We start from the raw sequence: 22,720 nt of genomic DNA, 5'->3' as shown, positions 1-22,720 counted from the left end.
GTGAGTGTGGTGATTCCAGGGTGAGCGATAAAGTGGCGACAGTGGACGGAGAATGTGTGACAGAGAAACTAGGCAAGCTCAGATCCAAGTCCTTGGAAGTGAGAGTCACAGGAAGAAGCCTTAGGGCTGGAGTCAAGAAACCATGGGCCTGGTTCTTGGCTCTAACACTTGACTAGCTGAGGAGCTTTGGGCAAGTCACCTCTCTGGGCTTCAGTTGCCTCATTTGTAAAATGGGAGTGATAACTCCCCATTAATCAGGTTAGCTGTGAGGAAGGTATTCTGTAAAATACAGGTACAATAGAAATTCAAGTAATTGACATTGTCCATGAATAGACTGTTTACTCTCTGCTCCTACCTTGCTTTGCCATCAAGTTGTGACCTGTCAAGAAGTCAGGCCTGCAGAAGCATTTCTGGTACTTAATCAGACTTCTGCAGCTTAGAGAGGTCATTGCTGAGATGAGGCCTCAGGGAAATTTGGTGCTTTTCCTAGTCCTTAACCTTTCCATTGAGTCATAGATTCAGGAAGGGCCCTCAGAGGTCATCCAGCTGGAATTCTGACATAGGTTCTTGGACTCCTTGGGGAACACATTTGCTGCTATTTCCCAGATTCTTCAACAGCGCATTCACTCTGGCATCCCTGCACATGGTCCTTTGGCCGTAAACTTGGACTCAGCAGCCCACTTTGTGGAGTTGATCTTAATGGCAAGTACAATGTCTTTCTCTCATTTTGTTTTTGTAGAACTTCAAACAACTGCTCTTGGTTGGACCAAGAAGGGTTAAATGAGACTGATGAATTGTGGAGACTGCTGGTGTTGAAAAGTGTGAACTCCAGTCTGCATCAGGCCGGCCAGGAAATGCCAGATTTACCAGCATTCTTTGACAAGGTAGCCTATACCTCACAATATTAATGGTCAGGATGTAGGTTTTTATGACAGTCTATTAAAGTGGCACCAGTTGCCTTTTAAAATGAGATTTTTTTAATGTAGGGAAACATGACCTTTAAAAAAATGTTGCTAAACTCCTAACAAATCCATTTCATCATGATTATATCATGCACAGAGCAGGGCTGTGCACCTAGTACTCTGCTGGAGCAGCGGTGATTCTGTTGACCTAGAATGGATGAATCCTTAACCACCAACAACCAAGACTCCTCTGTCTTCACCATCATTTTAAGTCTTTTTGTAAATACACCCTTAATTCCCTCCACCCCCAGCCTTTTGGTATGGAGACACTAATTTCTAGGAGAATCAGGGGCATTGTGTGTGTGCATTTTTTCCCTGTTATTTACATCTCTTTCATACTATCGCTGAATTTTGAGAGTTGGAAAGAACCCCCACCACTAGACAGTCATTCGGCCACCAGGCATGAATTACCTGCCCCATGCCAGGTACTGGAGAGCAGGTAAGATGAAGCAATCCTTATGTTAAGGGAGTGTTAGCATCCCCAGCCCATCTTACTGTGAGATGGCACTTATTTTGAGGAGCTTTTCCTCAGTGCTGTCAAAGAGGCTTGAAGTCACCCCTTGCTGGCTTCTGGGCTTTCCGCCTGGGCCAGGCAGGATGGTTTAATCCCAGCCTTTCTACTACAAGAATCTCCCTGGTTGGTTATGTCCTCCCCCTACCCTGCCCTTGCCCCGTTTTCTGCAGGCACAGTACCTGGGGCCTCACCTGAGGAATCCCCACCAGCGGCCATTCAGCCTCAACACCCCCCCAGGGAGTCCTGGCTTCTCCAGGCAGCCCATCCCCTTTTGGGATACTTCTTCCCATTCCTTCCTTCTGGCTTCAAGGCTTACCCCTTTCCCTCAGGGCAGCCCAACCATCCTGCATGGTGCACCTTGAAGGCCCTTCACTATGCTGGTAACCTTGTCTTGATATCACCAAATACATTCATGTTCTTAAGCAATGGCCCCTAGAAGTGGTCCCAGTGTTGCAGCTGGTGGGAGGGAGGCAGAGAATAGACAGATCTGATGACCTTGGGTCACCCTTCGCCAAGGACCCCTTCCAAGAGTCCCTTTGTTTCTTCAAGAACTTGTCCTTAGGAGCCAGCTGCCAAAAGGAGGGCAGACTAGGAGGAGTCTTTGCCTCTGGGCAGTGGATTGTGTGCTTCAGGTTAATTATTGGAGGGACCAAAGTCCTTTTCAGGAGGTTTAGGACTCAGAAATCCTGAGGTTTTCTGAGATGCTGTATTTTCCTCGTGGTCAGGACTGCCAAACCTGAAATTGGCACAGCAGCTTTCTCTTGGCAGTGCCCACCCTAGAAGTCTTCAGTTGTCCTCCCTGGCAGTCCAGACCCACTGTGTGTAAAGAAAGCTTGAGGCATTTGACCCAGTCTGTGACGAAAAACTATTAGCAACTGGGGTATATTGTGGGGGAAAGAACCCTGTGCTTGGAGGCAGAAGACTTAAGTGTGAATCCTGGCTCTGACATCGGTATGTGTATGCCCTTGGAGGAGTTTCCTGCTCTTCAGTGGCCTCAGTTTCCCAAGGAGAAGATTAGATTGTGATCCGTGATTTCTCTTCTAGCCCTGAAGTCTGTGATTTGAGGAATACTGCTTTTTACATGATGCTTCTTAAGAAAAAAAAAAAGTCCAACCATTCTAGTTTGATCTAAAACAGGAAAGAGTGCTGAGTCAGTAGCAGCAGATCTGGGTTACAATCCTGCCTCTGCCACTTGGCACTTGTGGGATCCTGGGATGAATCACTTGCCCTCTCTGGTCCTCAGTCTTCATACCTGCAAAATGAGAGGGTTGAGCTACATGGCTTTGCATTCCTTTCCAGTTCTAGAACTCTCATAAAAAAGTAAAACCCTATTTTCACAGAATACCAGGAATGAGGAGAACTCACCACAACCGGCCATCTTTAAAGTTGGGACTGAAGAGTTTCAGTGGATACCTTTGCCACCTGCCTTCACATTTGTTGGTGCTCAGTTAAAAAAAACAGATTCTTGTCCTTTCACAAAGGAGAAGCCTGCTCAGGCACTTCATGAACAAGAGCAGGGAGTGGGCCAGAGCAGCAAGCCTTCCTCCCAGGAGGCCTCTGCCGTGGGCCGTGACAACCCAGATCCCAGGCCTGGCAGTAGAGCTGGGGTGAAAAGGGCCTTGGAACCAAGAGACAGCAGCTTCAGGGCTGAGAAGAGCAGACTTCCACAATGCCCACAGCTCTCCCAGCTCAAGAAAAAACAGAGGCCTTGGGTGGAGGAGGGCACCTCCTTTCCAGCATCTCCCCAGACCTTCGCCTCAGGGGTGAGCCATCCAGGGTATTCCTCTTTGAAAAAACCAACTGGCAACATTTGTCCAGAAGGCGTGAGAGCAGGAAAAGATGCCACTTCTGCCACTGTGAGCCAGGGGATGGTGGCACTTGATGTCTGTCCGATGTGCCAGGTTCCGTTTACTGAAAAGTAAGTCCTTAGTTCTTTTCCTTTCTGGGGAGTCCCTTAGTGAAGTGCCCAACAAATCTAGCTTGGAACCTGAGGGCATGAGGAGAGTATCTCTGACAGGCCCGAGGGCAGTGACATTCTCCAGGTCTGCGTTGTTACTGGGACAGGGAGGAGGAAGGCCTGCAGCCATTTTTACTGTGTAGAAGTTGTTGAAACGTGGCGCCATCGAGGCTTAGCCATGGCCTTGTAAAGTCATTTTATATAGGGAGTGCCTGCAAAATTAATTGATGATGCTGACTTCCGCCCAGTTGGGAAGGCTAATATCTCTTTCCTGGCGGTTCCTGGCTTCCAAGTACATGCAGAGCTGCTGGCCATCAGCGACTGCCTGGACCAGGGTCACCCACTGCTGCAGTTTGGATACGGCTGGGCGGGAGCACAGCTGCAGCTTTATGACCACACAGAAACACTGCAGAATTTGTTGGGACAGGAAGTATCTTCTCGTTCTGTAACACTGGATATTTCATTTAGCTCCCACGGTTGATTTAATGGGAGTTGGGTTAAGCACAGAAATCCCCAACCATAAAGATGAGCATCTAGCTCTGAATGAGGATTGTGTTTTAAATGAGCATTTCCTTGTTTAGATAACCCCACAAATATTTGCCCTAATATGTTCTGGGTGTTGTTTGGGAGGTTTGAAAATTTGAAAATTCTCTCATTATTGTCAGCACCGAAACTCAGGTTGTTCTTAGTTTTCAGTTCGGTGTCTTTTCGTTGTGGGATTAGGCCTAATCCTGCTAAAGTTCTCTTGAGAGCTGCAACCTCCCCGTGAGTCCAGCTTTCTTAGATCTTTGCCTTATCTGGCCAGTCTGGGATGGCTGCCATGCCAGCTGCCCAGCATAGCCCAAGTGGTTTTGGTCTTTGCTTCTAGTCACACATTTGGGTGAAAAGAACAGGCGAACCTGGGCAGGGGCCCATAGCAAGACTGTGCAAGGCTACAGCCTTACTCCAGATGTGATTCCAAGCCTTGGGTAGGAGGACATAGGCAGCTGGGTTGCCCAGTGTTTAGGGCAGCAGGCCTGGGGTTAGCCAGACTTGAGCTTAAATCTGCCCTCAGCCACTTACTAGCTGTGTGACCCTGCACAGGTCATTTCATCTGTTTGCCTATTTCCTCATCTGTAATAATAACAGCACCCACCACCAGGGTTGTTGTGAGGATTGGATAAGATCATTGTAAAATGTCCAGCGCACAGCACGTAGAGCTACATAAATGTTAGCTGTCATTCTTATTTTAGAACTGTGTGCCTTTGGAGTCAGAAAAACTGACTGAAGATAGGGTCAGGTAAATACAATGTGTCTCAAAGTTCTTCAGTAGGAGGCTTTTAATTGTTTTTTTAATGCATTAAACAGGGCTAGAAAGCTTTCTGCTTTATGTGGTGTTTAAATATTCTAATCCTGGAATGGAGTGTTCCACTTGTTTGGATACAATGAGCTCCATTCATTCAGCAGGGAACAGGACCAACGTTTACCTTGTAGACAATTGGAGTCATGTTTGGGGGCATGGGTTGTAGAGCTGCTTTGTATCTAAACCCATGGAGCACGTCCACAGCGGGGGCCCAGTAAGGCAGAAAGCAGTATTTTGGGAGCATCTGGAGAACATCGTTTAGATGGGGTGTCATGGGCTCTGGCCTGGCCACAGAGGAAGGTGATGACCGAGCAAGGTTTAGCTAATTGAGGTCTCAATGAATGTCAGGAGAATTCTCAAGAAACTGAGAGAATAGAAAAGTGGTGTTGGGATTCCCTGAGAAGACCCCTCTTTTTGAAGGAGAAAGACCCTTGGGTCAGATGTCTGCTTAGTCCAGTTTATCCTTTCAAGTTCCTTTATGAGGTTGGCAAGGGATTGTGGGGGAAATAGCCATCAGATAGTAATCAGTTTATTTCAGGAGTTAGGGAAGCATCTTGGAGAGAGGGGCTTGTTGCCACATGGGAGGTAATGCAGTCTTCTTGGCCATAGCAGCTCATCCCCCTGCCTGCCGTGGCATCCCAGAGGGGTAGTAAGTGGCCATGCTAGGAGATGGAACATGTGGTGGGGGTGATGTCAGGGAGCCTGGAGGCTTGGGGGGGACCTAGTGAAGCACAGTATCCTGGCCGCCTTATTTCTGGGAAGCCTGGGACTGTGCTGTGATTTCACTGATAGAGTAAACTCCTAGGTTAGCAGAAGTCCCCACCCAGTGCAGGTTGGCCCCATCTCTGAAGTTTCAAAGAGTTGTCTGAACCCTGGGAAGTTAAATAACTTGGTTGGGGGCCTGTAGCCAGTGTAAGTCAGAGGCCAGACTTAAAGCCTTAGCCCCAGTGTGGTCCAAACTCATGCCTGCCGTGTATTGACCAGAGTAACACAAATGAACATGATCTATCTGGTACTGTTTTTATTTATTTTGTTAAACTTTCCCACTTACATTTTAATCTGTTTTAGACTGGAATGCCCAGCAGTTTTCCTGGCCAGCCACAAGTTTGACACCTCTGCTTTACAGTGTTGCCTCTCAGAATAACATTTATATTATCCATAAGGTTTGGAAAGGGATATGTATATAATTTTATCCTCATAACTTTGATAGAGGTGCTATTACTGTCTTCTTTTTACAGATGAGGAAACCAAGTCAGACAGCTGTTGAGTAACTTTACCAGGGTCACAGAACTACTAAGTTTCTGTCAACATTTTTGTAAGATTTTGAGTTTTCTCTCTCCCTCCCTCCTTCCTTTCCTCTCCCTCCCCAAGACAACAGTCTGATATAGCTTATATATGTTACAGTCATGTTAAACATACTGCCATACATCTACTCAGTTTCTGAAGCAGCATTTGAGATTCATTTTGAAAGCAGCATTAAAAACAGACCCTTGGAAGAGGAAGACACAAGCATTCAGCTTTCTGGTTTTATGGTAGTTGCTCAAATGACTTGCTAAAGGATTTGGAGGAGAAAGTAGGTGACTTTTCTGTTTTGCCATTGAGCTACATACATTCTGTGCTCACGACTTCGTCTTATACATGATGTGGTATATATAAACTCATAGTACGTGTAAACTAAATGCTGCAGTCAGATAGATGAGGGGTTCAGATTTGAAAACATCCATTTTGTTTTTCTCTCTGGAAAGAAAGTGCACCCAAGTGCAGCCCTGTTAGCTGTGGTTCTCTGTGGCCCAGACAGGAGGCTTATTGTGTGTCCTAAGGGATGAGACGGCCTTTAGAGAAGCCAAGGCAGGATTGCTTAGCCCAAGTTGTGTGTTTTATGCCTGTCATGAGCACTGACTTTAACAGATGTGCACAATGACTGTCTTGTCTCATAAGTATTGCTAGAATAGCATTTTTATGATTAGCATGTTCCATTTATAGAAGAAATTGTTAACCTACCATCTTTAGGTCTTACTGAATGGTAGCCATTGCCTTAGCCGACAGCCCCCAAATGACACCCATGTGATTTCCATTCACTTGGTCCATCCTGGTGAGTACAGCAAGGGAAATGGAAGCAGGAGAGAAGATTGTACAGAAATTCTGCTCTGTGTAAAATTTAAGAAGTGTTCCTTGAGGGTAGGCTCACTTCGGTAATTGCTAACCTTTATAGGATCCTTGGAGATTTGCTTCCCTACCACTGGAAGGAAAAGCTGCCAGGGCTGTTAGATTTTATCAGTCATTGGGGGAAGACTGAATGCGGGGCACAAATACCTGAGCTTTCCTTGCAGCTCAATAGTGCTTTTGTAGGTGAATGACTTTTCCAAGAAAACAGCGAGATCTTATTTTTTTTAATAGAAGCTTGTAAATAGCATCATGTAGTAATTTGTTCTTTAAGGGCAAATGGGGGATTTTAAAAATACAGCCAGGGAGGGAGATGGCATCATTTTTTTTCCTGAGCATCAAAATTTTCTGGGTTGACATTGGAGGACAATTCCCTCCCACCCCCCATCCCTTTTTGCATAGTTCCAGGGGACATTATCAGTGATATTTCCCAAAAGTAAAGGTTTGATAGAAAATATTTTTAAGAAGTCATTCATATCTCCTTAAGGCCCTCTTGCTTTTTGCTTTATTGAAGAGCCATTCATCCGAACCCTTTCTTAGAATGCTTCAGTGCCTACTGACTACTGGGTTGACTAAGGTGGGCAGGGGGCGGAGCTGAAGTCTCAAATGGTCAGGATCTTGGGGTTTAAGGAGTAAGAGCTTTCAGTAGAGCAGCCTTGCAGACCCCTTACAATTTTCCGAGTGTCTTTTGGAGCAGTTCAGTGATTCATTTCCATCCCCACAAGCTTTGTGGAGTCATTTAAGCAGCATTTAACAGGTGCAGTTGAGGTACAAAGGAGGGACCTGAAAGATCAGATGTTCCTTTATTTATAGACACAGTGGTGGGTATAATGATGGCAGATGCTTGTCAGCACTTGTCAGTGAGGAGGTGATCAATGTTGGGTAGTAGTCTGGGATTCTGACAGTCTGAGGGAATTTAAGGGCAGCAGCGGGCAGAGGTAGGAGAGACTTCATTGGGCTGTTGATCATGTTTCCGTGAGGACCCAAAGGCAGGAGTCTGGCTCTTTGCAGCCAGCTGGGAGCCCCTGCAGGTAGTGCCCAGTGACGCCTACAGGAGCCTGCCAGCTCCCAGCCTGGTTCTTGTTATTGCTTCTTATTTCTCCACTTTGAAGGGGCTTACACACACCTTGCTGTTTGTGAGCAAGAGCACATGACTCCATGAGGCTGTCACGCTGTACATTAAAAGCTTGCGGCCTGCACGATGGACCTAGGACAGTGCCAGTTTTCTAAAGCTCTTGTCGTTGGAAACATTCATACAGGAATACAGAGGGCCTTTTCATGCTTTGGGAGGGAGACACATAAAACTCAGTTTATATGGCAACATTCTTGAGAAGTGACCAAATTGTGTGCTTCGTGAAATACTTCATTGACATGCTTTAAGGCTGAAGGGTGAGAAAATCTAGAGCCTTAGACTTTTTCCTATGGAGACAGGACAGTGCTTTAGTGTTGCCTTGAGGTGGTCCAAATCTTTATTTAACAGGATTCTCAGTTTACTCTCACTGATCTAAGGACCTAAGGAGCTGCTTGGAAGAATCCCTACCAGGAAAGGCTATAGTTTAACCATTCTGGAAGGGCTGGGTGATCTTAGTATGGCCCATTTTTTATGAACCATCTCCCCAAGTTGCCTGTGGAGTAAATATTTACTCTTGGCCACCCAGATTTCACGCTCACTACCAACTCTTGTGTTTTCTCTTTTTCTGCAGGCTTTCCCAGCTGGATATTGATAGTCATCTCGCTAAATGCTTGTCAGAGAGTATTGAAGATGTGATATGGTAAACTTAGTAGAAAAAGCCCACAAGAAATCCATTTATAAAGTAGGAATGACTGTAAAACATGACCTCCCCTACAGCAAAGTAGGAGATTACAAGAAACGGCTCCAGGTACCCCTGGCCCTGTGTGTAAACATACCCTCCCTGGACTCTGGGCACTCTGAAGAGCCCTTCCCAAGGCACGCTTCCCCAGGTTACCACTGGAATGTCCTGGGATGCAGTGTTCTGACTGAGAGGACTTCTTGACTCTGGCTTTTAAAAGTAGACAATAAAAATTTCATTTTGAATATTGAATAGCTATTTTAATTTCTGTCATATCACAGACCTCTTTAAACGAGGTGCTTGTAGAGTTTTCCTTCTTGACAAAGATTTACAGGTAAAGTAAGACTCTGCCCTTGTCACAGTAACAGTCACCGAAGGATGTGGTCCAGACAAGTAAATGAGCTGCAGCAGGGTGCGGCTATGTGGACTCTGGCTGCACTCAGAAGATCCAGGCTCGCACACACCCTAGCTGTGGGTGGGGATGGCCAAGCCCCCATGGACTCTCTGAGGCCACCTTGCATGGTAGGGGGATTAGGCAGGCTGCGCTGTCCTGAGGAGATGGATAAACTTGAAGAATCTTCCATCAGACCGGGTTTTGTAACCAAGTCTCAGCTCTTTGTATGACACAGAGTTAGTGCAGAATGTGATGATCACTTGGATTCTACAGTCTCCTTCTTCTTCAGCTAGGATTGGTTTTTCCCAGGGACACAAGATTTGTCTTGACATCCCAGGGGATGCTAAAGATAATATAAACTTTTAACACTTTTCATGGAAGCCTGCAGAAAGCTTAGGATTGCCTGCCCAGAGTGGAATGCAGGCAGATCCTGTTGGGGAGAACGGGAGCTAGGTGAGAACACTCCAAGAACTGGTCAAATCATTTACCAACTCCTACTGATTGTGTGTGCATGTGCCTTTCTGTCTGTGTGTCTGTCTGTAAAATACACGTTTCCATTTTCTTCCATTCCAGATCTGGGGAAGAGATACCAAAGAGCCTCTGTTTTTAACCTCACCTGACTTTTCCCTACAAAGTGTGTAGAATGGCTACATTTTACGTTTTTAGCAAGTGTTAGGATATTTCACCTTTTCCTCTTCCTTTTCTCTTGACCCTGCTTTGTCGCAGTGTACCAAGTCCTAATTCCAAGGAAGGTTAGCTAGGAATCAGGAACAAAAAAAAGGTAAAGTACAGAAAACTTAGATGTATATAGAAGTTACCGTTAGTTATTGATACAGCATCTTTCATTTTAAAATGTGGTTTTTTAAATATGTCCTTTTTGGAAATAACTGGTTTTAAGGAAAATAATAACAATCTATTAGGCTTTTTCATTAAAGTCTTTAATAGGTGTGCAAGAATAGAAATGATCTCAGCTGTTATGGGTTAGCGTACCATCTTCTGCACAAGGAAAACGGGCCAGCAAAGATCGGAACTAAGTAATAATACAAAACTACAAGAACATATTTACTGCTTTACAATCATTCAATTAGCTAGAGTTTTCATTTACTATTTCAAATATGACAACTATAGACCATCTCATTACCGGATCCATTTGTAATATATTAGGACTTTTTTTTCTCAAACCACACATTTAATTACATCCTTCAATTTCTTTAATATATAAAACAAGTACTTTATATAAAAATTTTCCCTTCATCATAAACAAGAATGTTATTCATACACTTGCACGTGAGCAACCAAACTCATAACCGGCAAACTATTTGGCAACACAGCAATGTTGTAAATGCCTTCGACTGTAATAAACCAAGGGCACCGGTGCTGTCGCTGGAGCCAGCAGGTCTTTTTTTTTTTCCACCCACAGCAGCAAAATGAATTGGATGCCACTAGCAGTTTATGAGTGGAGCAAACACACACAAACAAGTTCCTTGTCTGCATACCCACCCCCAAAGGGAGGATCCCTCTGGATCAGGGTCACCCTACTTGCAGTCACACCGTGGCATAACTAAAATGTGAGCAGCTGAAAAATGGAGGGGTCTGATGAAAGTCACAACCAGGTCAGGGAGTGGGGAACGAACCAGCCGGGAGCATGTCCTGCCTGCCTGCCCTTCGTTTCTAGGCTTTTGAGGCAGGTACATTTCGCTGGGAAGTGATTAACGCTGGCTCAAACGTAGCTTCTGGGCCACCATGGAGACCCCAAGCTCAGACAGATGGGGTCACTGGGGGTTACAAATGGGGCCTGTTAACCAATGGTCAGTTGGGAATTTGAGAGAATATTCTGGCAGTCTCATCCTAGCACCTCATGACTTGGATGTGAATCTGAGAGATGTCATGTTCAGCACCGAATGCGATGCTGTACCCTGAGAAACCTATATGTTAATGCAAAGAGAGTGGAGGAGGGTTCGGGTGAAGCCTACATCTTGCATCTGCTTAGGTCTTTGTGCTTCCTGCACTGTTCCCCCTCCCCTCCTCCCAGATCCAAGCCACACAATTCATGGAACCAAGAGCTAGCACAGAGACCAACGCAGCCCTGGCGATAGTCACCTGCCACAGTGGCAGGCGGGTCTTTACAAGCCTTTGGAACATTTTCTATGGCAGTGGACACTTGGTAGTCCTTAAACAAAGTGACCTGACTTTTCCACAGCTGGACAAGAAATCATCACTGGAAAACTAACATCAACAACCCTACCTGACCCGATCTCTCCCCCCAACACACACTTTTGTTTTTACTGTTTCCAAAAGAGAAGGGATTTAATGGACAGTTTTCAAATTGCCTGATTTTTCAAGTGGTTCCCACTCCCCCTTTCCCTCTTTACATATAAAACCTATGTTTGAGCTTCATCAAGCAATCCTTTCTTGTAAGCAGAATGGTTATTTAGTAATATACATATTCTCAAAGCACAGAGATTATTAGAAGTAGGAGGTGTGCTTTATCAGGAAAATGGGTTATGTTTATGGATACTCTAGACTTATTATTTAAACTTTTAAGGCTAGCTCCATTACACTTTTTTTTCCTATTTTCTAATTCGGAATATCCTATTACTGATAAAAATATTTTCCAAAAATCTAATACATAACACAAGACATGTAGGCACTGCTTAAGGATTTTTCAGAAATCTATTTTGTGCAAATTTAGTTTTTTAAATATATATATTTTTTGGTCTAATGGTGCTTTGGCAAGCATCATTTTAAAAATCTATATCATCCAATTTTATTCATCAAGAGAGTGATTTACTAATTGAGATTAGCACTGCTCCTTCATAGCTCAAAGGACATTTCTAAAATAAAGGTGTTTTCAGCAATAGACACTCCAGCTGTTAATTACATGCTCTGTATGAAAATACCTGTTAAATATTAACAACAAGAACTTACCAGGATTTAGAAAAGGCTCCGAATTTGTAAAAATTCTTCGTTGCAGTTTATCCATTTAGGCACTTAAACTTCTGTACCCAAACTTATGTTTTGATTGCTAATAAAACACAACTCCTCTTTTATTTAGATAGTGTATCTGAGATGTTTAGACAGGTGCCACTTGTGGGAAAAAAGGCATCGGAAATGAGGTTCAACACCACTGTAACATTTTATTCTTCAGGATATTACACTTTAAATTTCTTGAATTTGTCGGCCACTGCATCAAGTTTTGTTTTGTAGAAAGTGTGCACCTTCAAAGTCGTTTGAACATTCCTTTCCCCGAGGACGTACGAACATGAGATTCTTCCATGAAGCAGGCACATGTGCACATTCCCTCAGAAAAGAAGCCAGTCGCGTCAGTGCCCCCAGACTTTTAAAAACCAGTATCACTTAGAGGAAGACACCCACCAAAATCTATTCTCTTCTTTGATTTTCAGCAGCAATTTTTTAAAAAATCATTGGTCTCCACTCAAAACCTTACAGTTCCCCAGCCTTGCATGCATATACTGTAGTTAGGGATAAATTTAAAAGTTCATTCACATTATTTGTCCACAATGGAGATGCCATTTCTTCATACTGATTCTTCTGTAGAAAGCAACAAGGGATTGATGTATTCAAATCCTTCAAACTCTGACTGGTCTATTCTTTTTATTACATCCCTTTAAGAAAAAGCAAAAAAGATATAATTATTGTTTTGTGTTTTATTCCCTACCAGTATTGCCTCACTCGCAGACATTACTAGATGTGTTTAACTTTAGAAGGCTAAGAATACAAGGTATTCATTGTACCAAACTAGGTGACGCAGGCATAGTCTTAGAATAGGAAGGGACTTGAGAGACCGCCTAATTCTAGCCCTTTTTTTTTTTTTTTTTTTTACAGAGGAAGGAAGAATCCATGGTTGAGACAGGGAAGTGCTTTGCCAAAGCTCTATACAACAACTGAGAAGGAGGAAAAATCTACAACCCAGGCCCCTTTCCCCACTTTCCCTCTAGTTTCCCTCTTGGTCATTCATGACACATGAGGAGCCGGAGAGCCAGAGGCTGTGAAGAAAGCCCTGAACAAAAAGTAAGCTCTCCTATATAACAGATTCTAAAAAAGAAGCCTTTCCTCATCCCCTTACAGCAGGGCTCTCATAGGACCACCATGATGAGAGGCCCACCATGCATTCTGGAAACTCCAGCCAATTGGGACTGGAGGCAACCACAGGGAGATCACTGTGGTGGTCACTCAGGGCAGCAGAGGGGTGGTAGGTGGGCTGGCCAGAGGAGTTAGGGGTTCAAAGCCTGCTGGGTGATAGAAATGTAAATGTGGCACACAGTAAGCCTTTAATAAATTCTTCTAGGTAGCCATTCTTGTGACCCCGTTTGGGAAAGCCCTGGATTTACAAAAGCACTTACTCGTCATCTGGGGTTAGCTGCACAGGTTCGCTGGTGAACTGTGTATCGAAGTTATCCAGACCATAATCATCGGTTATCTGAGGCTGAAATGGAGGGAGGGCTTGCTTCTTTTCCAGCTTAGAAAAACAGAACAAAGATGAGATAGTGGCATATTTATAACGTCAGTGCATGAGATGCATCTTCCACATACCACTCACAGCTCAAAGAGGGATGATCATGGCCAGGGAAGAGCCAGGGAGGGACCCGAGAGATCCCCTGATCCAGGGGGTCTGAGAAACTGTAGGGGAGGCCAGGGATAGACCCTTTATCAGAATTAGGTTTGTAAATGCATAAAATATGTAAGATGACAAAGGAAGCCAACTATATGGAGTTATAAAAACATGAAAACAAATTCACAGACTCTAGATTAAGAACTGCTGACCTAGTCCATCTGCCTCCCTATGTAGAGTAAGACGAGGACCAGAGAGGACAAAGCAAAACCTTAATCCTGAAGACAAGATAAAAAAAAAAGGTTTTCATGCCAAAGTTCATTCAACTGACAAGCTATTATTAATAAGACTGATTTGGATCCAGGTCCTTGGTCATCAGATGACCACAAGTCTGTGGTGAGAGCCCAGGAAAGATAGAATCTCTTGTTCTGTGTCAGTGTTACTGCAGGATCATCAAAACTCAGCACTGGACAAAAGACCTTGGCATGAAGATACGCCTTGGGAGGAGGGAGAGCTCCCTGTCTTTGGTGCCAGCTTTAATTAACCCATAGTGTTTCCTTAGGATTTGAGGTTCCAAATCTGGGGCCTTAGGTTCGTTTCTCCATATATAAAATGGGTTGGATCCAAAGGTCCTGCCTCTCTCCATCTTCTGTTTTCCACTGATGACAATTCTAACTTCTAGAACCAGGTACAACCAGTCAAATCCCTCTCTCACACAAGAATGCAGGCATTCTCCACTGAGTCCTTTTTCTGGTTCCTGGCTAAATATCCTGGTCCCTTCAGCCAAGGATCACAGGGCTTTCCTCTATGCCCTTCCTCACCCCTGCTGCCCTCTAGGCTCTCCCCAGCTTACTCACGTGCTTACTCCTTCTGTGGTGCACTGAGTGTTCCCAGGCAACATCCCAAGTATGGTCTGATCAGGTCATAGAATGGGGTGGGAGAGAAGAGTCTACAATGATCTCCACAACCCTCAAGTATACACATGCCCTGTGTTTTTGAAATGTCCTCTTCTGCTTTAAGATACCCAGAAACAGATGCCCCCAACCATATTTTTGTGGTTTTTGGTAGGGGAGAGCCCAGACCAGTGTTTTCAGGCAGTAATAAGCTCCAGGTGAGAGACCCACCCCCCCATCCCTGTTGACTGACATCAGTTCTGTGTGTCAAGTTAGCTAGGATGTGGACGATCCCTCACACCAGACATCTGAATTCGATGGGGAAATATAAATGGTCTGGAATTTAGGGGAGAGAGGCCTGTCCTGGGGTCAAGGGATCTGGGTTCAAGTCATGCCTCTGACACTGTAGGACCTCAGGCATGTCTCTCAGTCTCACTGGACAGGATGTTCTCAAAGGGACCTTCCCACTGACCACCCAGGTTTCTTACATCAATACCAGCAACTTCTCTGTGACATTAATCAGTTTAGTCTGAATGACAACCTTTAAAACAAAAAAAGTATCCATCATGCCTCAAAACAAAAATTCTGGCAAAAGCTAGAAGTTGTTCCCTCGACTCTCCACCATGTCTAAGTCAGGACTCTGGCACTGTGATAAAAGGCTGTCTCTTCTTTGTAAGCTGCCCTGGTGCAGAGCACCTCAGGGATACAAGACAGGAGTTGGAAATAGCTTTCTTTCCTGCCCACTTTCACATCACTCCCAAGATCCTCCAGCTCCAAAGGAAACCCTATTTTCAGCCCTGTTGCTAGGGAGAAGCATGTCTTCTCTTTGGGAGAAGAGCTGAGAGGGGAAAGATCCCTGGATGGGGAGTCTGTGGACCTGGATTCAAATCTTGGTGCTGCCCCGTATATTACTTGTGTGACACTGAGGAAGTCAGTTAACTTCCCTGGGCTCCAGTTTCCCTATCCATCAGTCAATCAAAGCATTTCTGAGCCACTTCCTGAGCACTGGAGATACAAAGACAAACCCCTGCTTACATTCAGGGAGCTTACATTCTAACTGGTCCAGACTGCACAGATTCCACAGTGCATCAAATCTAAGATCTAGGTACTCCAGAAAGAGCCACAGGCTCATCAACTCCCAGATCTAGGCCTTGAAGGGATCTTGGAGGTGACGGAGTCCAAACTCCTCATTCCATAGATGAGGAAACAGAATGAGTTAGTGAATGAAAAAAACATGTGCTTGGTACTGTCCAAAAGGCAAGATATTCCCTGCCCTCAAGAAGCTTACATCCTAACAGAGGAAGGGGCATGGTGGCAAGTGCTTTGGCATGAGAAGTCACAAGGGTGAGTGTGCCCGAGGTCATAGAGGCATTAAAGAGGAAGAACTAGGATAACTGAATTCTAAACCCTCCCCGTAACTAGATTCCCCCATCTTTCTGGGGGACCCTGGCAGATTTATTTCCTAAACAAAGTCCCAACGTAGGAAGGATTCATGATGCTGGAGAGATGCATCCAGAGGGGCAGATGCCACCACTGGAGCAAACGCTGTAAGATTAGGAAATTTACCTTCATCCTCTGAGCATGCCAAAGTGCTGGGGTGTTTTTTTTCTCCTTTTCCAATGTTGGAGCGCTACCTTCCAGCTTTTTTCATCCCAATTCTCTATGAAATGGCCCCCAGCGTTCTTTCTGAGGCACACCCACTTCATTATAAACATCACCCAAGCTTTTTGATTTTGGCACGGACCCTTCAGGGTCAGCAAGAGTCTAAGAGGATCTGATTACAATGCATATCCTGGCACTTGTTGGCCTTTACGTGAACTGTCATTCGATATCTCTGGAGATTTCAGAGCAGAATCTGATCCGATGTAGTTTCTCTGATATGATGATCTGGAAGGAACTGCAGAGAGCCTGGCATGGATGCCCTGAATGTGGAACTCATTTCACAGGCACTCTCCCCAAGACCAGGGCCCTCCAAAATGAAGCCACAAAAAAGGGAATAATATATGCGTATATAGTGCTTGCAAAGTGCTTCACAGACACCAGCTCACTCATTTTACCTTCACAATCCTGGTAAGAAGGTTGCGGTTATTATTGTCACCATTTTGCATAGAGGGAGACTGAGGCAGACAGTGGGCAAGTGACTTGCCCAGGGTCACACACTCTCTGAGGCTGGGTTTGAATTTGTGCTCTCCCCACATGTTCTACAGATGGAAAACTGGGCATCTAGCCACAGGCCATTTAGTTCTGAAATCAAATTCAGTTTACAGCAAAGTTAACCTGACGTTTGTTTATGATGAATAAGCAGTTCACTTTGGAGAATATGATTAGCATTGCTTGCCTGGAGATACCCCACAACGTCCAGAGTCCGAGAGGGAAAAGACAGGGCACGATGCCATTCCAAGCTCCCCAAGCTTAGAGACGCACACCCCAGGGGATTCAGGCAGCCGTGTCTTTTGTTTCTCTGAAGGGGAGCATCCATGACCAGGTCACTATGGAATTCTCCTTTCTTTAGCCAGCCTTCTGCAGGTGAGTAACTGTGAAATGGCCATTAGAAACCCAGGGATTGCCAGGAAGACTGAGGCTAATGAGTCACTTGGGCATCAGTGGGAAAGGTTTGGCTAACTAGAAAGGGTCTGACAAGCAGCACAGATCTAGGCATGAAGGAAGTCAGGTAAGGTTGGAAAGATCAGGCTGCCATATATGGACACAGGTCAGGAGGATCGGGATGGCAGCCAGTGCAGACTCAGCAGGAAGGGTTAACTTTGGATGGAAGCAGAGAAACTGCTTCCTGCCTCATGGGTGGGGGTGGCCTTGTGTCCAGAGTGTCTGCTTTTGGCCAGAAAGATAAGAGTGGACAGCAGGTAGGCCTCGCTTCACATCCAGGAAGAAGGAGATCCACTGTCCATGATGACCCCACCATCCTCACTCTAGCTCTGGGATAGAGAGACTAAAAACAATTGTATCATACCCCCCTTCGAAATCATCCAAGGATGAGCTTGAGTATCGTTACTGTCATTTTATAGATGAGGAAACCAAGGCACAGAGACTTCTTTTTTGGGGGAGAGGTGGGAGGAGGTTTGCACCGATAGTTAGGATCTATGAGATTTGAACTCAGGTCTTCCTGATTCCAAGCCCTTGGTTCTTTCCACTACAGAATGCTGCCCTCTAGTGCAGATAGCAGCACACACACCCTGGGGAAGGGGCAGGAGAGAGAAATGAAATCTGTCACCTGCAATCTTTTCACCTCCATTCTCTCTGACTACACCTGATGAGGTAGCGATCTCCATTCACATTCTAAGCACCACATAAACGTTCTTCTTGGGCACACACATCTGGATGAAATGAATCACAGCCTATTTGCAATCACACTCATTTCTATAAAACACATTATTTGGTGGTAACTTAGTAAGGCATCAGCCATCCATCTTTCTGCAGTTTAACATTCCTTTGTCTGTTAAGGCATGGCACATGAGGATTAAGGTGAAGGGAGTAAATCATAAGTTTGGATCTAGAGCTGAAAGGGGCCCCAGAGGCCAACTACCAAAGAGTTGCCCTAAAGAGCTATCAGATGGTAGTTTTGGAGCTAAAGGGAATTCTGGGGTTCAGTGAGTCCAACCCACTCCTTTTACAGAGGAGGAAACTGAGGCCCTGAGAGGGAAAGTAACATGGTCAAGGTCACACAGGTAATAAGTGGCAGAGGCAGGGTGTTGAACCCAGGTTCTCTGACTCTAAATACAATATTCTTCCTACTTCACCAGGTATGTGCTCCCTGAGCACAATGAAAGCTGTTTAATTCTTGGGGCATAGGTGCCCCCTGATTCTGGAAGGCTCTGTCTGCAGAGCATAGGCTCTGATAGGTCCACCAAGTCAAAAACCAATCTATTTATCAATAAATATGCACCAGGAGCAACCATGGTAGGCTGGTAGTACATGTACAAAGAAACAAGTTCTCCTGGCAGGAAGGACACAACTAACATTTGGGCAATGTCTTATAATGGCTAGAGTACTAAGTATGGAAGACCGAAGTTCAAACACCACTTCTGTTATGAGCTACGATTAGGAGAACCAAATCACTTTGTCACAGAATTTCAGAGTTGGAAGGTACAGTGGGCTTTCTTTAAGACTCAGCTCAAATGCCACCCTCTTGTAGAAGGCCTTTCCTGGTCCCCTCCAGTGCCAATGATTTTCTCTCTAAGGCAACCTTCCATCTATTCCATGTTTCTTGTATGTAGTTATATACATGGCATATCAGAATGTAAGAACCCTGAGGGCAGGGACTATGCTTTCTTTTTCTCTGTATCCACAACCTGTGGACACAGTGCCTGGCCCATAGTAAGCATGTAATAAGTACCCTGCTCCTGGGTGGGACTGAGTTCAGGAGTTGTGTGCAGCAGTCAAGCTTGGATCAATAATATGGCAAGTCTTGCTAGAGGAGAACCATGAAGCTGAAAACCAGTCCATACTGGAAAAATGGTGCTGGTTAAAGCTTCTGTATCAATCAGTAAATATTGGGATGGACCCCATGAATGGCTACCATCTTTCCAGCCTGGACCAGATGGGGAGACCCAGTTTTAAAACAAAGACAAATCAACTATTAACCAACAATGTGTTGACCAACTGTTCCAATCCAACCCAACCCTGAACAGGAATCCATTCTCTAACATTACCAACAAGTGGTCATCTGGGTTTTGCATTAAGATCTACAGTAAGAAGTAACACACTTAGGGAAGCTAAGGCAGCCCAGGCCATGGTGGGGCAGATCTCTGGGGTTTACATCAAACTTACTGCTGCCTTGAAAGACAGAATTTTAGTAAGGGAATAAGGTCTCAAAATGGGCACCAGGGAGAAGGGACAGGGATTCATGGGGCAAAACAGTCTGGAAGGGAAGGACGCTACCAGCAAAGGTGGTTAGGAGCAGCAGAATGAGAGTAGGGGCTGTCAAACAAGCCTGCTTTGGTAAGCTGCAAATGCTTACCAGTGGAAAAACTCATTTATATATCTCTCTTTTAAGCTGGACCAGCACTTTGCTCGTATCCATTCTTGTGACCAACAGCCTCTCTTTTCTACTAGGAAAGGGGGAGGAAAGAATATTCGATCTATAGCATTTATCATCTTTCAACTTCTTTGCTAAGAACTCTTTCCCCAGAGAACTAAACCAAATGGAGCCCCAAGTTTGGCTGGAAGGAGTCGCTCTTGGTTTTGCTGGAAAGCACTGGATAATAAAGCACAGATTTCCTACCTCTGACAGTGACCTTGGCATCTCCAGCAAAGCCTTGTTAATCGACAGGATAAACCCTCTACCAGTGCAATGAGGATAAATGTGATTTGAAGACCATGTCCAAAGTTAGTAAGACCCCTTGGTGGAGTCAGGACCCAGAAGGCAACAGGATTGAGCAGGGAGAGGGAGCCAGGTGAAGCACTGCAGCTTTACAATGAAAAGATGTGGATTCAAATCCCACTTCTAGGCTTTCCTGCTTAAATGACTTCAGGCTCTGCTCCAGAGATCAAGATTACTTTGTGATGCATAGAGAGTTGGCCTGGAGGCTAGGAGGTCCTGGGTTCAAGTCCCATCTGTGACTGGGTAGGTAACACTGGCCAAGTCAGTGAAATCTGTACAGAGACACCAATGGGCATGGCTAAAATGCACTTCTATGATGATAAAATGACCTTTCTAATCCCCAAATATCATCTTATTATAGGATCACTTAGAATAGAAAAGGAACCAAGGGACCATTTATCCCAACTACCTCTTTTTATAGAGGCTCGGAGAGGGGCAATGATCTGCCCAAAGTCACACAGCCAGGATGGATTAACCTGATGCCAGGATGAAGGTGCTAGAATGCAAACCCAGGTCCATCCAATTCCAAAGTCAGTGCTCTTTCAGTCACTAGAGGGTGCAACAGAGCACTGGGTCTGGTGTCAGAAAGAGCCTTGTTGGACACTTCCTAGCTGTGGGACCCTGGGCAAGTCACTTCAGCCATTTGTCTCAATTACCTCAACTGTAAAATTGGAATAATAACAGCACCTACCTCACAGAGTACTTTGGAGAATCAGATGAGTTAATATATAGTGCCTTACACTATAATAATAATGTGCTTAATAAAAGCTTTCCCTTCCCCTCCCTTTATAAAGGTTAATCAACCAATCAATCAATGAGCACTTAGTAAGCACCTACTATGTGCTTACTCAAGTAAGTCCTGTAGATACAAAGCCACAGGGAAGGAAGAAGGAAGCAAGCACATTATTAAGTAATTTAGGATCAAAGAAAGCAAGTGACCTTAGAGGACTTAGCCCAAACTCCCTATTTTATAGGTTGAGGAAACAGAGGCCTAGAAAGGCAAAGACTTGCCCAAAGTCAGTCACACAGCTAGGAAGTGGCTTGGCCAAGACTTGAATCCGGCACTTCAGACTCAAAATTTCCTTTTCCCTCTACTACCTACCTTGGGCCAGTTCCTGGCCCAGGAAGCAGGATCCCAACCTAGCTACCTCTTACCTCTTTCTCCACCCCAATGGTGCCCCCAGTAATGAAAAGCCCTTTGGTGCCCACAGCCTGCAGTTTGCCCTGGCCAAATGAGGGCATGGGAATTCTTGGTCATAAAGGGGATTTTCTTTAATGCGTTTCACCCAGGGGTTGCCTTGCCAGCCTGGAAAATCCCAATCAAAACAGAAGAATAAGAAAAAATGGAATGAACAAGAAACCCCACCCTGTTTCTGCAGAACAGTCTACTTTCCTTTCATCCACTTCCCAGAAACCAGCTCTTCAGCTCAGGGTAGGGTCTGGTGGCATTAAAAAGGCTCAATCTGCATCTGGCCCCTCCTCACTCTCCTGCCCAGCTCCCCACCCCATGGCTGCTCTATTCAGGATGCAAGGTGCTAGCCTGGAGCTGAGCATTCTTGGAGAGCTGGTGCCTTTGCCCTGGTTACCTGGGTCTGGAACTGGCACCTTCTCCATTTTTCTAAGATGATGGAATATTTCTTTCTGCAATCTGGAGCAAAATCAGCTCCCTCCACTCCACATGACAAAGAGTCTTTTATAGAGAAAGCTGCTGAGGCTTGGGGTCCATGAACCTGGGCTGGAAATGGGCATCTAAGCCTTGGTCCTAGCAAGAGAAGCTCCCCTGCTCCAGGGCCATTCAGCAAGTCACCCCATTGGTCTCAAGAGCCCATCAGGGTCTTGAGTCCTGGCTCTGTACCCATCCTAGTCTGGCGATCTTAGACAAATCACTTGGGTTTCCTCATTTATAAGACAGGGATAGTCATATTTGCAGGATCTTCCTTGTGCTATTGTAAGGAAATTCTGGGCAAAGCTTAAACGTGGAGGATAATGGGGAGTCATGGTATGAAGCAGCCCATAGGATTGTAATCATCAGGGGCAGGATTTGAACTCAGATCCCCTGACACCTGAGTCAGAGCTCTTTTTACAGTACTGTAGTTGAAGGATAATTATTATGTTCATCCTTCGTTGCCGAAGAAGACCATGCCATCAGAGAAATGATGACATGACTTGCACTTGACTTTGAGTGAGGGAGGGCTGTGCAGGTCACCAGCCTCACTTCTCCTCCAGAGTCATCTGAATCCAGTGACCAGGTATTCATCAGGATGACTGGAGATGACCAGGATGAGGTAATTGGGGTTAAGTGACTTGCCCAAAGTCACACAGCTAGTGAGTGTCAAGTGTCTCAGGTGAGATTTGAACTCAGGTCCCCCTGACTCCTGCACTGGTGCTCTATCCACTGCACCACCACTTGATGTCAGAAGGAAGCAAGCATTTATTAGTCACCTACTGGGTTCAACATTTTATAAGTACTATCTCATTTGCTTCTCAGAAGGATCCTGGGAGGCAGGTACTATTGTTATGATTAATTTACAGATAAGGAAACTGAGGTAGACAGGGATTAAATGATTTGCCCAGGGTCACACAGCTAGGAAGTGTTTGAGGCTGGATTTGAACTCAGGTCACTTCACCCTGTTTGCCTCAGTTTCCTCATCTGTAAAATCAGCTAGAGATGGCAAACCACTTGAGTATCTCTGCCAAGAAAATCCCAATGGGATCATGAAGAATCAGACACAGCTGAAAACAATTGAATACCACCATCACCATTTCCTGACCC

General features: G+C 45.1%; 2 protein-coding genes across 7 annotated transcripts in view; one reads left to right on the top strand and one right to left on the bottom strand.

The window, feature by feature from the left end:
- The window catches only part of FAAP20 (FA core complex associated protein 20), a 10,358-nt gene extending 1,357 nt beyond the window's left edge, over positions 1–9,001 (top strand). The window contains exons 2-5 of one of the 3 annotated variants that reach the window (XR_011966948.1): positions 740–884; positions 2,817–3,394; positions 6,014–6,090; positions 8,642–9,001. Coding sequence is in view for 2 of the 3 variants with exons in the window: in XM_072608575.1 (XP_072464676.1) it covers positions 1–20; positions 740–884; positions 2,817–3,394; positions 8,642–8,714 (816 nt within the window). In the remaining variant the exon portion in view is untranslated. Of the gene's footprint in view, positions 21–739; positions 885–2,816; positions 3,395–6,013; positions 6,091–8,641 lie in introns of all 3 variants that reach the window. The other 2 variants (XM_072608575.1, XM_072608574.1) reach the window with 2 other exon arrangements.
- Positions 9,002–12,255: 3,254 nt separating this feature from the next.
- PRKCZ (protein kinase C zeta) overlaps positions 12,256–22,720 on the bottom strand; it is a 235,222-nt gene continuing 224,757 nt past the window's right edge. For 3 of the 4 annotated variants that reach the window (XM_072608570.1, XM_072608572.1, XM_072608573.1), the window contains 2 exons: positions 13,508–13,623; positions 12,256–12,769 (listed from right to left, as the gene is read on the bottom strand). In XM_072608570.1, the coding sequence (XP_072464671.1) occupies positions 12,682–12,769; positions 13,508–13,623 (204 nt within the window). In that variant the 3' untranslated portion in view covers positions 12,256–12,681. Of the gene's footprint in view, positions 12,770–13,507; positions 13,624–20,069; positions 20,220–22,720 lie in introns of those variants that run through there. The other variant, XM_072608571.1, reaches the window with a different exon arrangement.

Source organism: Notamacropus eugenii, chromosome 5, assembly GCF_028372415.1.
Source record: "Notamacropus eugenii isolate mMacEug1 chromosome 5, mMacEug1.pri_v2, whole genome shotgun sequence".
Lineage (NCBI taxonomy): Eukaryota > Metazoa > Chordata > Mammalia > Diprotodontia > Macropodidae > Notamacropus > Notamacropus eugenii.
Note: the sequence above shows the minus strand (reverse complement) of the source record. Positions and strands in the feature narration are given on the sequence as shown.